The 17,805-nt window shown below is 40.7% G+C and overlaps 1 protein-coding gene across 4 annotated transcripts in view; it reads left to right on the plus strand.

Annotated features, from left to right (window-relative positions):
* PPP3CA (protein phosphatase 3 catalytic subunit alpha) overlaps positions 1 to 17,805 on the plus strand; it is a 192,898-nt gene that overhangs the window by 124,801 nt on the left and 50,292 nt on the right. For all 4 annotated transcript variants that reach the window (XM_081876969.1, XM_081876971.1, XM_081876970.1 and 1 more), the window contains exons 4-5: positions 15,071 to 15,182; positions 17,120 to 17,265. In XM_081876969.1, the coding sequence (XP_081733095.1) occupies positions 15,071 to 15,182; positions 17,120 to 17,265 (258 nt within the window). The remainder of the gene's footprint in view (positions 1 to 15,070; positions 15,183 to 17,119; positions 17,266 to 17,805) is intronic.

Genomic DNA, 17,805 nt, shown 5'->3' on the forward strand with positions numbered 1-17,805 from the left:
TGAGAACAGAAATCGGGCTCAGGTGGCGCAGCAGCAGGAGGAGGCCCCATTAGCTAAAGTGGTGCTTCAGGTTAAGAACAGTTTCAGGTTAAGTACGGACCTCCGGAACAAAGTACTTAACCTGAGGTCCCACTGTAGTAGAAATATAGTTATCTGAACATATGAAATAGTCCTGATAAAATATTAGTTTGTTTTTAAAATTAAAATTATGTGCCAAGCAGACTCCTTAGTTTAGGACAGGCTTATTTCTTATTGAGCAACTGGATTGTTAGTGTATTTTCTGCATATTCAAATACGTAAAATTGAAGAGCACATCTTTATATGTGGAATCTTGAAATAAAAGAGCCAGAGATTTTACAAAAGCTGACAGTTTAGGAAAGAGTTTGAATGTCTCCCCACAACCCCAGCTGGCTCCTTGAGGGGCTTGTGAAATTCCCCTTGGGAAGGTTCAATAGCAGAATTAATCTTCTGAAGCAAGTATAATCTACTTTAATGATGAGATCCGCTAAGAAGAGAAATGGTAGATCTTATGGCTTGACATCCTTTAGGAAGAGATTAGCAGATGCTTTTCTTAAAAGATGTCCTTTCAACTTGGCAAGAAACAATGGGCTGTTTCCAACTAAGTTATCCTCCCTCAGAATAGCGTTGAATAGACCCCAATGCATTGTCTTTGAATGCACTAAGTCAAATTAAATTATTATAAACTGTCACTTTGCAGCAGCAGGGGAGAATTACAATTATTATTATTATGAAATTAAAAATGTGTGATCTTTAATGTTGTCTGTAGCATAAATTGTTGCTATTGCTTTGGCTTAATTATATGTCTGGCTTCTTATCTGTACTGAAGGTGGAAAATTTTGACCATCAAAATAAAGGCAATGTCTACATTAGCCAAGATAATAAATTTAGTTATGGAATAGGGGAGGAATTAGTGTCTAATAAGTTATGTTTTAGACTTGTTAAAGACCTTTATATGAATAATTCCATCTGAAACTAATGCTGTCCAATTTCAGGCTTAGCCACCGTGGTACCCAGAGCTTGTATATTCCTTGTACAATCTGCACCTGTATCCAGTCCTGTTTAATGCTTTTGATAACGACTTTACCAAAGAAAAAGAGCTTGTGCACTTTAGGGAATTTGCAGTTGACATAAAAGGAGGATATACTGCAAATACCCTTGAGGATAGTATTAGGATTTGAAATTGTCTTGACAAAATGGAGAACTGAATGGAATGAAATTCAGCAGAGGTAAATGCAAAGAATACAAATTGGGGAGGAGCTAACACTATGGAGAATAGTTAGCTATTCAGTAGCATTGTTTAGAGTTTGATGGTATATATATAGTAGGTAACAAGCTTTACGATAAGACAGCAAGACAGCAAATGCCGTACCAGGGTATCCAGGGTATGATTTTCGTTAGTTTGTGGAGAATGTCCGTAAAGCAGGAAGCCACCCAAAGAAAGCAGATTTGGCTACAACCATACACACACTGGTTGCTTCCAGACTCTGTGTGGGGGCTGCCTCTGAAAACAGTCAAGAATCTTCAGCAGATACAGATTGCAGATGCCAGACATCTGGTGGGGATAAGCGATCTGTGCATGTATCACCCAACTTATAATACATACCTGTTTGCTCCTGAGCTAAATTCAAAGTACTCGTCTTAACTTTTACAGGTCTTTTTGGTTTGGGGCCATGCTATTTGAAGGACCACATATACCCTAATGAACCTATCTGGATATCATGCTATGCCATCAGGTCCACCATTATAACAATATGGTTAACAGGTACCAAGGACAGAACCTTCTCAGCAGTTGCTATGGATGGGTTCACCAGTCTAGTCCCATTCTGTTCCCCTTTCCAATGAGTGCTCCATCAGTTTGCTCTGTCTCATTTCCACTTACATGTTCAGGGTTTCTTAATAATAAACACACACACAAACAAACATTTTTTTTCTCCTGTGACTTAATATTTCTGAGAAGGGGCCTTTTCCTACTTTTCTTCGTTTAAATTGAAAACACACACACACACACCAGTGTCCCTGTGACTGCTGGTGGCATGCCATAACACCTTGTTGCTCTCAGGGCCATTTATGGCCCTGGCTTTCAACAATCATTTATTTACAAGAAAAAAATTCACTAAGAAAAATACCACACCAAAAAGTACAATTAAAAAAAATTAAAACACCATAAAAGCATAAAATTTGAACTGGCGCAGCAAGGTTGTGTTTCTTAGCTGTTCCAAGTGACTTAGTTGGACACACTGTTGGATTCCCACTTCCTAGCTCCCCATATTCTTTACATTTGTCATCAACAAAATAGTAGTTAATCTGGCCATAGCCTTTTATCTATAAGCAATGTTTGTGCTGAAGTCAAGCTGTGAAACTGGAAGGTGCCTCCTTTACAGGTAAATGGTCTTTTTTTCCTGATTGGCCCTGCCTTCTTCCTGAAGAGGAGTTAACCTTACTCCCTTCTGACCAGAAGAACATGGCAAGTCCCAACTTTCCACTCCATACCTTCCTGCCACCTTTTGTACTAAGCTACACTGTAAGTCAAATCTGAAATGCAATTTGATTTCTTTCCTTTCAACTTGCTAGCTCCTGTTCAAATTGTGATCCCCTTTGAATCCAGTTGGGTCTCCTCACGCATTGAAGTCATTCTTGCATACAGAATGGGAGAAAACAAGGCTTATATGGTCCACACTGGTTCTTCTTAGCCTTGTTGAATTTTACATTGTTTTAGCTTTCTGCCGTTTGAGGCTATGTTACGTAGACTCTATCCAAATTTTCTTTGAGGGCTTGAACTGAACGTTCCTTCCAGCTCTTTTTTTTCCATGGTGGGTGGAATTCTTGTATGTAGGCTGCAAGTAATTTCCTTCAGGTTGAGAGTGCATGAAGGAAATGTCCCTATTGTTAAGAGCAAGGCCTGGAAATTATGCAAGGTGGGTGGAAGAAATTTAATAATGCATTGGAAAGGAAAATAAAGCACTTCAAACTTCTATTAAATACACATGGCAGAAATAAATAAATGCTGCACAGCATAATAAAATCTTGAAGAAATACACACACACACACTTTTAAATGCCCTCCTTTCCCATGCATTAAGTGAAGATGTTAGGTTTTGTTTATTCTGGTTTGGCTTGCAAATCTTGCAGTTTTGTTATTAGGACTTTTTCTGTTTTCTTTTTTACTCCCTCTTGTGGGCAGGTTGTGGGAAGGAAGCTAGATAATGACACACTTGATTAAAGCATACAGATTAGAAAGATGATGAAATGAAGGAAGCACTTCCTATTTGTGCTACTGCTGGCCTGCACAACTTGTGACCCATAATATTTAACACAGTGCTTTTGGGCGGTCTTCATATATGCCTTATCAGTGTTGCTGTCATCCTTCAAACATCCTTCAAATAAGGAGAGCATTATTTTTCTAATATTGTATGCCATGAGGCTAGGATGTGGTGCCCCCTTCACAAGATCGCATGGTGAGTTTGTGGCAAGAACTCAAACAAGGACTTCTGATTTGTACTAATTAGCCATGTATTATAGCATACCTGGTTCCTGACAATCCCAGGCAAGGGGGATATACGAGTTATTATTTTTTTTCTATAATTTTTTATTGAGTTTTTGATAATTTTATACATATAAAACATAACCATTTCAAACATTAAAATACAAGGTTCTTTTGCACCTTCAGACCTTCCCTTCCTCCCTCCATATTTAAATTTAAATTTGCTGCATCTTTTACCATTATCCATCTATTATATAAACATAATTACCATAAATAATTCCACATTATAAGTATCATTACACCCCTGCCAAAGATTTTAACTGTTTACAGTGGTCTTTTAAATAAATTACAAATTTACTCCAGTCTTTAGAAAATACTTGATCTTCCTGGTCAGTTTCGCCATCTCCACATACTCCATCAGTTTCATCTGCCATGTTTCTTTTGTTGGTATTTCTCCTTCCTTCCATCTCTGGGCTAGTAGCATTCTTGCTGCTGTTGGGGATATATGGGTTCTTGGTAGATAGGTAGTTGTGTAGCTGAGGGGTCTACATTTTTCAGAAGTGGAGAACCTTTGCTTAGCCAACAGAAAAATAATGCTCTGTCCACAGTGGTTTTTCCTCTGGTAAGCTCCCAGTTCAATTGTATGGGTTTTATATATATATAGTATTGCCCTTGCAAACTGACCTGTGCCCTTAGATCCTCTTCCATGGTCTTTCGCTCTATGCCGTCTCCTTTCAGGGTATGCCATTCAGCTTCAAGGGAGAGGACATTTTCGACAATGGCGCCCTGGTTGTTGAATGCTCTTCCCAAATAAATCTTCCTGACACCAAAACTTCCATCTTTTTGGCACCAGGTGGAATAATTAAATAAACTGTTATTTATTCATTGGGTTTATTCATTAGAATCATCCCAGGGCACATACAATAGCTACACAGGAAATGCCATGGCCGCATGCAAAATGCAGTCAAGTCGCATAATAAAGAACACAACATTAAAATCACCAGAAGGCTGTACTCATAACAGGTTTCAGGCAGCACTAACAGTCCATCAGAGCTTGACCAATTCAGTGACTTCTAATTTACTCAGTCACATTAACCTGTGGAAATGTCATGGTGGTTTTAAGGGTCTTGTCAGATGCTTATATCGTTGCTGTATTTTATTGTACTGATTGTATGCTACACTCCACACTAAAATCCAAAAGGACAAAGCCCAGTATATAAATGTTTTATATCTTGTGCTTCTAGGGAGTTTTGAGGATCAAGTGTTTGTCTCTCCCCCTGCCCCCATTAGCTGCATTTGCCTTTTTGAGAGAAGTAGGGCTTTAAGTTCAGATCAGACTATTATCATCCCCATCGGATTACAACTTCTAAAATATTTGGAGAATATCTTGTATCTTGCTTTCGTTGGTGCATGCGCACACACAAAGCTCTTTCATTTCCCTTTGTACCTGTTCATCCCACAATTACAAAGAATGTCGGGCTGTCTGAGTCTTTGAAGAAATGGCAAAGGATTTTAAAGCAATGTTTGGTAGGGGAGAAAGATACAAAGATGGGAGCCAAACTTGAAGTAGTTTTGAAGTCCTCAAATTTGCACAGCCTGACCTTATTCCTTAGTCATCCAAAACCTCAAGGCTTGAAATGCCAGCTGGTAGTGAGAGTGTTTTCATGCAGTTTCCCACCATAGATCCTCTACTGGAAGCCTTGCGAAAGAGGCTGATGTCCAGAAATTTCCAGGCTGACTTCCAGGCAGAAAACAGTTCAGAGAAGTCTCTTGAATTTCATATAGTGAGCTATACGGTGTAAGAACAGCTACTAACAATTTGTCTGTGTACTGGCTAGTAAATACATGCTGTATTGTGCAAACACACACACACATGACTTGCCACTGAAAAACCCTTTCCATCAGTCTTCAAGTGTATTAAAGGGAAACAGAAATCCCACAGCCCAACATTCTGTTCCATTTGTGCTCTGGCACGCTCTGAGTTGAAACACTGGCTATTATGAGTCAGATAATGTCCTGGGATTTTTGGAAAAAAGGTAAAAATACAAATTTTCCTAATTGTTCTTATAATTGGAAAGTGGAGTACTACATGTACTACTGCACATTCCTTAACCAATCTGATATGCTTGACAGTGAGTGACTGGTGCAATGCTTATTGGGATTGAGATAGCCCAGTCGTTAGAGCATGAGACTCTTAACCTCAGGGTTGTGGGTTCGAGCTCCATGTTGGGCAACAGATTCCTGCATTGCAGGGGGTTGAAACAGATGACTCTCATGGTCCCTTCATACTCTACAATTCTATGATTCTATACTTCATACTGGGGTAATGGTGTAGCCTTATTGGAGTTCACCGATTGGGTCTGTGTTGCGCCCGGACAGGAGGAAAGAAGTCAAATGACACCGAGAGTTGGTTCAGAGAAAGAGTTCTTTATTTCTGCTCTCTGGAACAGCAGAAAGGCACCTGTGTGGTGTGTCCACAGCAAGTCCAAAGAAATGAGAAATTTCATGCAGTATATATATCCTCCAGGCACCCTCTCCCTCCTTCCCCAGGAATCCAACTATACACGCAGGTTGACATCACATATGTTCCTGCTCCAGTATTCTTAACCATAAAAGGGTATTCCTTCCTGTACTTCTGACCATAAAAGGGTATTCCTATTCCTACTCTTATCTTGGAGCAAGAGGTCACCAAATCCAAGAACACACTCTGGCACTGTTCCCAGACTAGTCTGTGCATCAAAACGTAAGAGAAGACCGAGACATGTCATCCCTACTCCACTGAAACAGCCAAGGTCATCCTTGCCGTCACGAACTGATAAAGGAGAGGGCTCTAACAAGTGAGAATCAGTGTATGTGGCCTTCCAGAAGTTGTTGAAATGATTACAGCTCCCATCAGCCCCAGCCAGAATGGCCAGTGGTCAGAAGTTATAGTCCTGCAATGTCAGGCATCCCATAGGTTTTGCATCCCTGAGCTACACCAGCAATATTCATGGTTCATTCTAACTAAGGTTAGCCTTTAATCAATTCAATTTCAACTCCATGCCATATACCAGATTTCTCAGCCAGGATTAAGAGACTGGTCACATTACACTTCTACCAGGGTCCCAAGAAGTATTGGTCATGCTTCCTCTCAAATACACCATGACAGGTGGGGACTTTGTCAATCTCGGGAATTCTGGGTAAATATTTGAGGTAATCAGGCCCATGCAGAAATTTCCCGTCACTGAAAGACACCCAAATGATTGCATGCCTAATTGCATGCCTAATTGCAAAAAAGTTACCCTCAGTTTCTCAAACAAAGGTACCCTCAGTTTCTCAAAGGTTAATGGACAAAGACAAGGTGGGTGAGCCATTTGGAAGGAAAACATGGCAAGTATGAATATTATCATATTGTCACGTTAAGAAATTGGTAGTATATGCTTTGGTAATGAATCCTAGAGATGATGAATGAGCATGCAGATGACAAAACAAAACAGTAGTGTAATTGGGAAATATTCAGCAGATGGTAAAAAGAAACTTTCACGCTCTTCATGTGATTCTCTGATAACAGATTAGTATAGAGATAAAAAAATCAGGCAGAAGCAGACAGCTACTTTGTGTGTCCTTTAAATATGTGACCATTTAACAGCAAGAGTTGGAAGGGACCACAAGGTTATCCAGTCCAAACCCATGCAATGCAGCAATCTTTTGCCCAAAATGGGGCTCAAACTCATGACACTGAGATTAAGAGTTTCATGCTTTACCTACTGAGCTATCCCAGGCCAATTGAAATGTTCTGCTCCTTAAATTTTAGTAAGGGCTACAGTTCAGTGATGAAGCAAGTACTTTGCATGAAAAAGATCCTGGGTTCAGTCTACAACATCTGGAGTGTCTAGAGGTGGTTGGAGGATGGATGGCGGCTAACAGATTGAGGTTGAATCCTGACAAGACAGAAGTACTGTTTTAGGGGGACAGGGGGCGAGCGGGTGTGGGAGATTCCCTGGTCCTGAATAGGGTAACTGTGCCCCTGAAGGACCAAGTGTGCAGACGGGAAGTCATTCTGGAGGCGCAGGTCAATTCTGTGTCCAGGGCAGCTCTCTACCAGCTCCATCTGGTATGCAGGCTGAGACCCAATATGCCCGCAGACTGTCTCACCAGATTGGTGCATGTTCTGGTTATCTCCTGTTTGGACTACTACAATGTGCTCAATGTGGGGCTACCTTTGATGGTGACTCAGAAACTACAACTAATCCAGAATGCGGAAGCTAGACTGGTGACTGGGAGTGGCTGTCGAGACCATATAACAGCAGTACTAAAAGACCTACATTGGCTCCCAGTATGTTTCCAAGCACAATTCAAAGTGTTGGTGCTGACCTTTAAAGCCCTAAAGGACCTCGCCCAGTATATCTGAAGGAGCGTCTCCACCCCCATTGTTCAGCCCGGACACTGAGGTCCAGCTCCATGGGTCTTATGGCAGTTCCCTCACTACGGGAAGTGAGGTTACAAGGAACCAGGCAGAGGGCCTTCTTGGTAGTGGCACCCGCCCTGTGGAATACTTTCCCATCAGATGTCTAGGAAATAAACAACTATCTGACTTTTAGAAGACATGTGAAAGGAAATTTATCAGGAAATTTGTAATGTCTGATGTTTTGCAATATTTAATGTGCTGTAAGTCACCCAAAGTGGCTGGGGAAACCCAGCCAGATGGATGGAGTAAAATTAATAAAATTATTATCATCATCATCTCCAGGTAGGGCAGAGAGACACCCCTGTCTGAATCCTTGGGGAGAGTTGTTGCCAATTAATGTAGATAATAGTGGTCTACAGGGGCCAGTGTCTGGCTTGGCAACTTCCTGTAACTTACGTGATCCCATTTGCTAAAGAAATAAATTGACAACATCTATTGGAACATTACTCCGTCTCTCAAAAACTAGTTGTGCCTGTACTTCACTGGAACCTCCCTGATGTCCACATATTGGACTCAGTTTCAGAATAGGGCCACTATTTGAACTAATTCAAAGTTACTGTGTGTCAGTAGCCGTGTGTACTTATTCTAGATAGCCCAGGCCAGTGCTTATTGGGAGCGAGGGCACATAGTCAATCTCTACACACACACCTGCTTAATTAACACTGACTGCGATAGCAACAAAGGGAACCCTTCATTTCTTCATATTTACTATTTCCTTCCATTGCTTAAGAAACAGTTTCAGACAGTATGAAGAGAAGAATGGAAGGAAGGTTGAATTCTGGGAATTGGAGAGCTGGATTAGGATTCATTGCCATCAGTTGTTGACTTGCTCTGACATAGAAGAGAAGTGTAAATCTTGGCAATAGGTGGCTATGTCAAATTCTAAATAATTGCATTTAACAATGCTACAGTTGTTGTGGTCACAATTTAATGACCATTACCATGTGGAGCCTTCATCATAAAAGATATTGTGCATTTTCCAGAAGCCTTCAATTGAATCAACACAAAACAGTTTAATTAAGCCTCATAGTATCTTTGAGTGGTAAATCAATATTATGATATGTAATCTGTCACATGGATAAATATGCTGAGATACTTGGAAAAATGGGATTCTTGCCTGAGGTCACTCAATTAGTCAGTGACAAAAAGGAAAAGAAAGCTAGCCAGATGGAAGTCCTTTCACTGTTGTAGACTATAACCACAAAAGAAATGAAAACACCCACTGAAGAATATGAAGGAAATGATTCAACACATTAATGAGAAGCCACGGTGAATGGGCACAAGAAATAACGAAGATATCTCTTGAACAAAAGACAAGGGCAGAAGTGCATGTTGCAAAGAGCAGGGGCTGCTGCCGAAAATGTCAGGTTCCCCCACTCAGTTCCAGAACATCTAGTCCTGACTATACTACGCACTGGGTTTCTCCAGGCCCACCAGTGGTGGTCAGTGATAAAAAGTTGGGGCAAGGAATTGTATATATAGTGATAACATTAAAGTATGGGTAAAATGAGCTAGATATTACAGAGGGGGACGAGGTTGGGAGCAGCATCAGTGCCAAATATGTCTCTCTCTTTTGCAAAGTAATATCACTTATTGTGTGCCGCACCCGTCTGAGCAAGTGAGAAAGTTATCTGAGCCTGCAAACAGCCATTGGATTTCTATGTTTAAACAACAACGACCAACTGGGATGTCTCACATGTCAGCCAGTTCGTTTATTGGAAAGTGAAGCCTTATAAGAAGAGGAGTGACAGTAGAAAAATTCAGTGGTAGGAAGTCTGTGACTCACTATGTAGTGACAGGCTTACACAAACCAGAAGAAATGAGAGGGGGGGGGAATCACTGCTTTTCAGTTCAGAGAGACAGTTTATATGGTGCAACGAACACATTGTTACGTACTAAGGGCATCTTTAAGCTCTACGTGTTGTTTCGCTTGTATTCTTAAGTTACGGCTGTCCACTTGGGGAAATTTACTTGTGCTCCTACAGAAGTGATACAGCTCTGGCACTGTGCACACTCTACACCATTAAAGCACATTTGAAGAATAATCTCTCCCTCAAAGAATTCTGGGCATTGTAGTTTACCCCTCAAAGTGTTGCAATCCCCACCATCCCTTTACAAACTACAATGCCCATAATACTTTGAGGGGAGAAAATGTGCTTTGAATGTGCTTTAAATGTATTGTGTGTACACAACCTAGAGCTGTGAGCTAGAATTCTTTGCTGTGTATTTAAGTAAAACAGAAGAGCCTGTACTTACTTCCAGAAAGGGTGGATTACTGGGCAGTTTCATAGTACATGAGATAGAGGTTTGCTTGTGGCTGCTTGCATCTACAAGAGTCATGTGATACCCCTGGGCTTCAAGCATGTTGGTATCCAGTCTAAAAAAGCATTTTCTGTTGAATTAAACTCAGTTTAATGTTGTGAATGGCTAGTTTAGTACTATGTAAGGCTTTCCCCCCCCCCATTGTGTGTGCTCCTCATTCTTAGTCCCATGTATGTCTTACTGGGTTTAGAACACAGCTTAGTCTGTTACACCTGATGAGTTTTCTCAAGAAGAAGCCACATGACTTTTGCAGGAGATATGGTGTGTCTGCTGCACTCAATGCATCTGGGCCAAATCTTGCTTCTGTACCATTGTTGTTGTTGTTTAGTGGTTTAGTCGTGTCCGACTCTTCGTGACCCCATGGACCAGAGCATGCCAGGCACTCCTGTCTTCCACTGCCTCCCGCAGTTTGGTCAAACTCATGCTGGTAGCTTCGAGAACACTGTCCAACCATCTCTTCCTCTGTCGTCCCCTTCTCCTTGTGCCCTCAATCGTTCCTAACATCAGGGTCTTTTCCAGGGAGTCTTCTCTTCACATGAGGTGGCCAAAGTATTGGAGCCTTAGCTTCAGGATCTATCCTTCCAGTGAGCACTCAGGGCTGATTTCCTTAAGAATTCTGTACCATACTGTGTTTTAGGAGTTGCCAGGTAGATGCAGGGAGTAAATCAAATTTGTCCTGAAGTGTGGTGCTTTAAAAAAGAGTGATGGCCTCAGTAGAGGGAGCCCGAGAAGGTGCTTGCCCGTCTACCTGCCTGCGCCCAAGTAGGCTGCGTCTTTCATCCCAAGCAAGCAGGCTGCCTCCTTCCTCCCTTCTTTCTGGCCTCACCTCCTGCCCACTCCCTCCCTCCACAGCCCAGCCACCCCTTCTTATTTCAGACATCATGATATATCACTGTATTACAATGGTTTTCTGGTGATATATCACAACGTTGAAAACCGGATATCGCCAGCCCTACCTTGCACAGATTGCCATGACTGTGCCTCCTAAGAAGCCGTCCTGAAATTAAGCCTCCTCCCCATTTCAAAAGTTAGAAGGTTTTCCCACACGATTACGGTCTTCTCCCCTGCTAGCATTTTTGTTTTTTCTCTAAATTGTTTGTTATATGCTGTGTTTCTGGATGTTTCTATTACCTATAGAAATGTCCATTCCCTCTTCTGAATTTTAAAAAAAGTACTGGAAGGAGTGCTGTAGGTTAATGTGCTAGCTTTTGTTAATCAGCATCTCATGCATGAAATAAAGCCTCTGGGAAGCTTTTGTCCTCATTTTTTCCAAGTATCTAAAGAAGAGATGACTTGGCAATAAGACTAGCTATAGGGCTGCTTAAAAGAGAGCAACTTCAAAAGTTACATTTTTCTTTCTCTGTTCTCGAGTTCACGTTTGCCTCTCTTTTCTCTGCTCAAGTCTCATTTAATTTTGTGAGGTTTATATGTGGTATGATCTACCACCCTCCCTTCTCTTCACCGCCTCTCCCCCCCCCCCCCCGGCACACATGCACTACTTAAGGAGATAAAGTAGTCTTTAACAAGCATGAAAACATTTTTTTTATTCTCTCCAACATCAGTGAGATAAAACAAAAGAGAGCCTTCCAAAAACATCACAAATTCTTTTTAAAGGCTCAACTTGGTCAGCAGTTAAAAGGGATAATTTGTCAGATTCTGAGATGACAGAAACATTTAAAAAATAAATGATGGTTTGTGTTGTTTCTGTATTTGTTACATTTATATCCCACCTTTGCATAAAAAGTGTCCAAAGCATTGTCTGAACTTACACTAGTTTACAAACCATAGTTTTGAAGGAGCAACAGTTTGTGCTAACTAGTGTCGTGCCAAACTTTCGCACACCATTCAAAGGGCTGCTGGAATGAAGCAAAGATTGCTTTGAAAAGAGCAGCTGGTACGTGAAATTTCTCAACAGAAAAATTATATTTCTTCATTTCCTGCTTATAGTGTGCATGCTGAGGTGGTTTTGTTCAATCCCAAAAGCATTTAGAGAAAGTCTTTCACTCACTCAGAGCAGTACAGCTCATTGCAATGACTCCTGGTGAGGCATCTCTTCTTCAAATGGGGAAGACACCAAAGGTTTGGCACAGCACTATTGCAAAGTTTGCTGTTGTCTGAAATCACAAATCCTTGGAAAACCACAGTTAAGGTCATTGCTTCACCTCAAAAGGCTGCTGCATCATGGATATAGAAGTAAATTATGGAAACAGATCAAATGAAAAATGAAAGCAGCCAAGCAACTCTTCAACTGTGTTTTGCCTGCCGTACATCTAGAAAATTGAATCATGTTGTTGGGTTCTTTGCTTCCATGCTGAAACAACAGAATTTCCTCTTCTGTGTCCATCCAAGCCCCTGGAGGAGACCTTCTAGAGCAGATTCTGGGGTTGCATGCAGAGCGGAGAGGAGATGGAAGTCCTGTTGTAGTGCAGCATTGGACACAATCCTGAGATTTTAGTAGAGTTTAGTAGATCACTTACAGATTTTATATCATGCAAAATTGTTTTATTTCTCCACATAGCTTTGCAGATGAATTTCCTTTCATAAAATGCTAATCAAATGCTCTGTTTAAACAGCTATTAGGCAGTGCTGATAATTGTACGATATGCTTTCCTAGCTAATTAGTGTTGTGCTGTCTACCCAGTTGGGTTATTTTTTTCCTGATATGGTTTTCCTGGGTTTTAGAGAGCTTGGGAAAGGGGCGGGAACAAATTATGTGAAAATAAATGTCTACATTATTTAATATTAAGAAATATTAAAACATCATGATGACTAGTTAAGCCAAGCTTGCTGTAGAATGTAATTTTTTATTGGGTTTTCACATTTTATAAACACACACTCACAAAAAAAAGACAAAGACAAAACATGTATAATTTCATATCCTTACTTTCTTAACCCCACTTCCTGACTTCCCCCCACCCCCCCTTCATACATCCCAATTCCAATAGTTAGCTCAACAAGTTCTTATCTCCCATCCTTTACATATTGTTGTTATTTTTAAAATTAGTTCTTATTACTTGGCCAAATTTTACTTCTCCAATTTTCTTATAAATGTTAAGTCCTTTTCTAAGGTCAACCCAAATTCCCTTCCACGAATTTCCCCCTTTTTATATTAAATATAGGTCATAATAACCAAACACAAAAGTCATAAAAATTTTGAAATTCTGTTCTCCCCTCCCTCCCTACCCCGGTTTCTGTCCCTTCCCAAATAAATGTCCACAAAAACAGTTCTTAGCCTGGATTCCTCACATCTGAGGCCTTCAAATCTCTGTCAGTCTCTCTCTGCCGGTTTTGTTGGTAGCCCTCTTTGTTGGTCCTCAGGTCTCGAAGGAGCTCTGGCACAGTCACATCAAATTTTCTTCCATCCAAAATGCTTAGTAACAGCTGCTGCGAAAGGTCAACTGATCTCCCAAACTCAAGGAGGAAGTCCCAGTCATATTTCTTATTTCTTTTAAATTCCAGTATTCAAAGTGTTCCAGGGGCTTCCTCCTTCATCTTTCGCGTCTTTCGCAGATTTGTAATCCAAAGATCTTCTTCTTTATGTTCTAGCAATATAGGCTTCTGGTTGGTACTCCACTCCTTCTTCCCTCTCCTCCAGTTCCAAGGATGTCTCTTCTGATTCAGCTGCAGATTTTTTTCCAGTCAGATCCTTTATGCATTCAGCAGAGTTGCTTGTTTTAGAGGTCAAGGTCATAAGTTCTTTGTTCATAGCCATGCTCTGCTCTTGCAGTATTCCCACGAGAAAAAACATTCTTTCTATCTCTGCCTGTAATTTTCCGTCTGCAGCCATTGTAATGTCTCAGAGTTCCCCCTAGGGGGATTCTGATTACTTAGTAGTCCTTTTCCAACAGACCGTTACTTTGTTGTTTATAACTACTTTGTTCCCAACCACTTTGATTCAAATGTAACACATTTAGTCCAGACAGATGTTAAGTAGTAAGATTTTTAACTTTAACTGCCCGTTTGACAGCTCCTTTGACAGCTGTCAAACTCCTTGTTCCTTTTCCTCCAGCTCACACACAGGACGCTCCCGGATCCGGGGGGGGGGGGTACACAAAAGCTTCTAAAATTCCGCTCTTACTCTCCAGCACAAAACTTCTTCTGTCAAATTCCTGGAATTATTATCTTTTAACTCACACCGAAAAAAAATAATCTCTCCACCTTAGTTCTCCGATCCTTGCTTTAAATCTTTTGTAGGTAGGGGGGGTGCGGACTTCCCTTTAGCACATCCCCCGGTCGTACCGAATTCAAGGGTAAAGATTTTTAAAGTCCAAATTCCATTCTACTCACGGGTTGTTTCAGTCCGAATTTCAGGGAAAAAAGTCAGCGCTCTCCGGCCATGGCTCGCGGCTTCGCTCCACTGGAGTAGCGGTCTACTCACAGCACCACGCCACTCTCCGTACCCTCTCCGCAGCCTTTAAAAAGGCTCTTCGTGGGTCGGAGGGGCACTTAAGGTGCCCACCGAGTCACCAAGTCCGCAGGCTTCCGCGCCTGCGGTTTCTGAGGGTCTCCACGTCGCCGTCGCGGCTAGACCCGTATCCAGCAGAGCCGATTCCCTCCGGAGCTCGGAGGGAATCCGCCATTAGCCGATCACGCTAACCCGGAAGTCCAGCTTGCTGTAGAATGTACACAACACACAGCTATTAAAAATGTTTGATAGTTTTGGTAAGCTTCTGAATGAGCGGGCATTGTAATTAGAAAATGTTTTAATATTTAAAAAAACATGTCATATATGTTGTCTTTTGTAAAACAGAATGCACTCTTTATTCTTAATCAGTATCATTCCTTTCTTCTTCTTCACAGTGTGTGCTGTATTTGTGGGCCTTGAAAATTCTTTATCCAAAAACACTGTTTTTACTGCGTGGGAATCATGAATGTAGACATTTAACAGAGTATTTCACATTTAAACAAGAATGTAAGTATGAGTCAAAATTACTTCTTTTTCTAATATTCTTTTTGGAGATGGTAAACGTCTATTCAGGACTAAGACAAGTAAACAAAAGCCATCTTTAAACCTGCATTCAGTTTAAAGGGAATCATGCTCATGAATAGCTGCAATATGATGGACAACTTAGTCCTCATAACCTTGGTGTACGATCCTTGCCCATACAAGCATGCCTTGCCCAGACACTTTACCTTGTTGCTCTGGATACAGGACTGCAACATAGAGTTCTACTGTCCTGTGTTTGTTCCAAATCGCTGCGGTCTTTCAGCAGTGTGATCATGATCCAAACAGGGTAGCACATGGGCCCTGTTTTGCTGGAGGGTTAGTCTGATGACCATCTGATGGCAAGAAGGAATTGACAGGCATTGGGAGTTTAGAGAATGTGACAGGGCAGTAGGTCACACCTAGAAATTGGAGGTAGAAACTTAGGACCATATCATCATCACCATTTCAGTGATGGGTCATGGTGGGTTACAACCATTTAAAATTCAATATTAAGAACAGTTTAAAACAAATTACACTAACAGGAAAGAGGTGCACTTAAATAGGGCAGCTACACATATAGTTGGCCCTTGGGTCCAGAGTAGGGGCAGGGTTACCAGCAGTCGGTCTTCCCTCACCTGGGTACCAACCTCTTTTTTTCATGTTGTCTACTCCACCACCACATGCACCTTTTGCCTTCAGAGCTGCATTAAAATCCACAGTGGCCACATTTGGGAAAACATGACCTACAGAACAATGTACAATGACATTTCCTTTACAGAGTGGAGGATAAAAAGGTTGTTAATTGACTTGAACGATTTGTAATTTACTGAGTTTTTAATATGCATATTTATAAATTAACATTTCAAATTAATTGAACAATCTCATTTATTTCATAATGATGTTTCTGCAAATCATTAAGAAGATGTGTGGTGGCGGTTTCTCTACTGACCTACCCTTTCAAAGGGCAGGAGAATATATAATAGAATCTAAAATGAAATTATAGCTCTTTGGAGAAACCTTCTAGGATGACTAGAGAACTGTTGATATGGTGGGTTTTTTATATATATAATGTGACTTTAAATGTTCATTAGTTTCCATGACATTTAGCATTCATGATTTCATCATTTAAGATTTGCTTAATATTTATTCATTTAAAGGATTTGTATGCAGCGCTTTTGCCTAATGGTGTTTGAGGAAGCTTAATAAAATCTTTTAAAACTAGAAAATATCATAAAACAAAACGGCAAACAGAATGAAAAGCCCAATTACTCTAAAATGATAGACGAAAGCAGGAAACAACTAATTCAAAAGCCTTTCAGTCGAAACTGGACAGACAATCCTTGTGAACTATAATAAATTAAATTAAGCCACCAAAGTTAACTGCCCAAAACTCAAAGCCACCAAAGTTAACTGCCACAAACTCAAATTTGATGTTGCCTAAAGGAAGGTGGCAAGTTCATTCTGCAGGCATGGTCAACTGGGAAAGGTTAGCTAATGGCTGTCTTAGCTGCCCAACAGGTTCTGACTGAACATCTTTACCTAAAAGCCATGAATCAGTAGCACTAAATATTAACCAAGTCACAACCAAAGCAGAGGATTTGAATGTATGCTAGACACCCTTCTCCAATGATGTATTGGTGGTGGTGGTGGTGGTGGTGGTTGGAAAGGAGAAGTGGCAATGTTTGTGTCCCCGTTTTCATAGAAACTGCATTATCTCTCCAACGGAAGACCATAAATTATTTACTTGCAAAGGTGTGTAGAAAATATATGGGAAGAGATTAATATGTCAATATTAATAATTTAGTTTTTGAGACTAAAAGCTGGTTCTCACAGGCCCACAGAATTTAGGTCTGAATTCTTTAATACAGTATTCTCCCCTCTTTTCAAGTACTTTTTTCTGATACTATCTTATTATCCAAAAGGTAAAATAAAGTATTCAGAACGTGTGTATGATGCCTGCATGGATGCCTTTGACTGCCTTCCCTTGGCTGCTCTGATGAACCAACAGTTCCTGTGTGTTCATGGTGGCCTGTCTCCAGAGATCAACACTTTAGATGACATCAGAAAAGTAAGTTTGGATAGCACAACTCCAAAATGCCACTAAGCAAACTTTGCTTTGCTCCAAATACCATCTCTCATTTTTTCCACTGTTGTCATATGGGAGAATTAAAAGTGAAGGGGTTAAACATCCTCAGGAGTGGATTTATTGAAATTAATGGACATGGCTAACTTAGGTCCATAAATTTCAGTTGGTCTACTCTGAATAGGATTTAGTTGAAGACAACCCAAAATGTTTGTCTTTTCTCATTGCACTAAAACTCTTCTAGGATTGTCCTCCTTGGTAGTTGTCCTAAAAAGTAAGAAGAAGAAAATAACTTCACTTAGCTCGCTTACGGTATTTAATGTGGCAACTACAGAAATGGAGTTAATCAATCATTCTTATTTTGCTTTCCAAAAAACTGGTTTTGTTGTGTCTATGGGGTTTGCTGTTGAATTTTCTTCTATACATTAGTTCTTTACTCCAATACAGCTATGGTTATGCAGGTATCTATGCTTGGCTATGTCATCCAGAATATGTATGTGTGAGTAGGGTGGGTATGCTGTGTGT

Source organism: Podarcis erhardii (assembly GCF_964252035.2).
Source record: "Podarcis erhardii genome assembly, chromosome: 9".
Classification (NCBI taxonomy): Eukaryota; Metazoa; Chordata; class Lepidosauria; order Squamata; family Lacertidae; genus Podarcis; species Podarcis erhardii.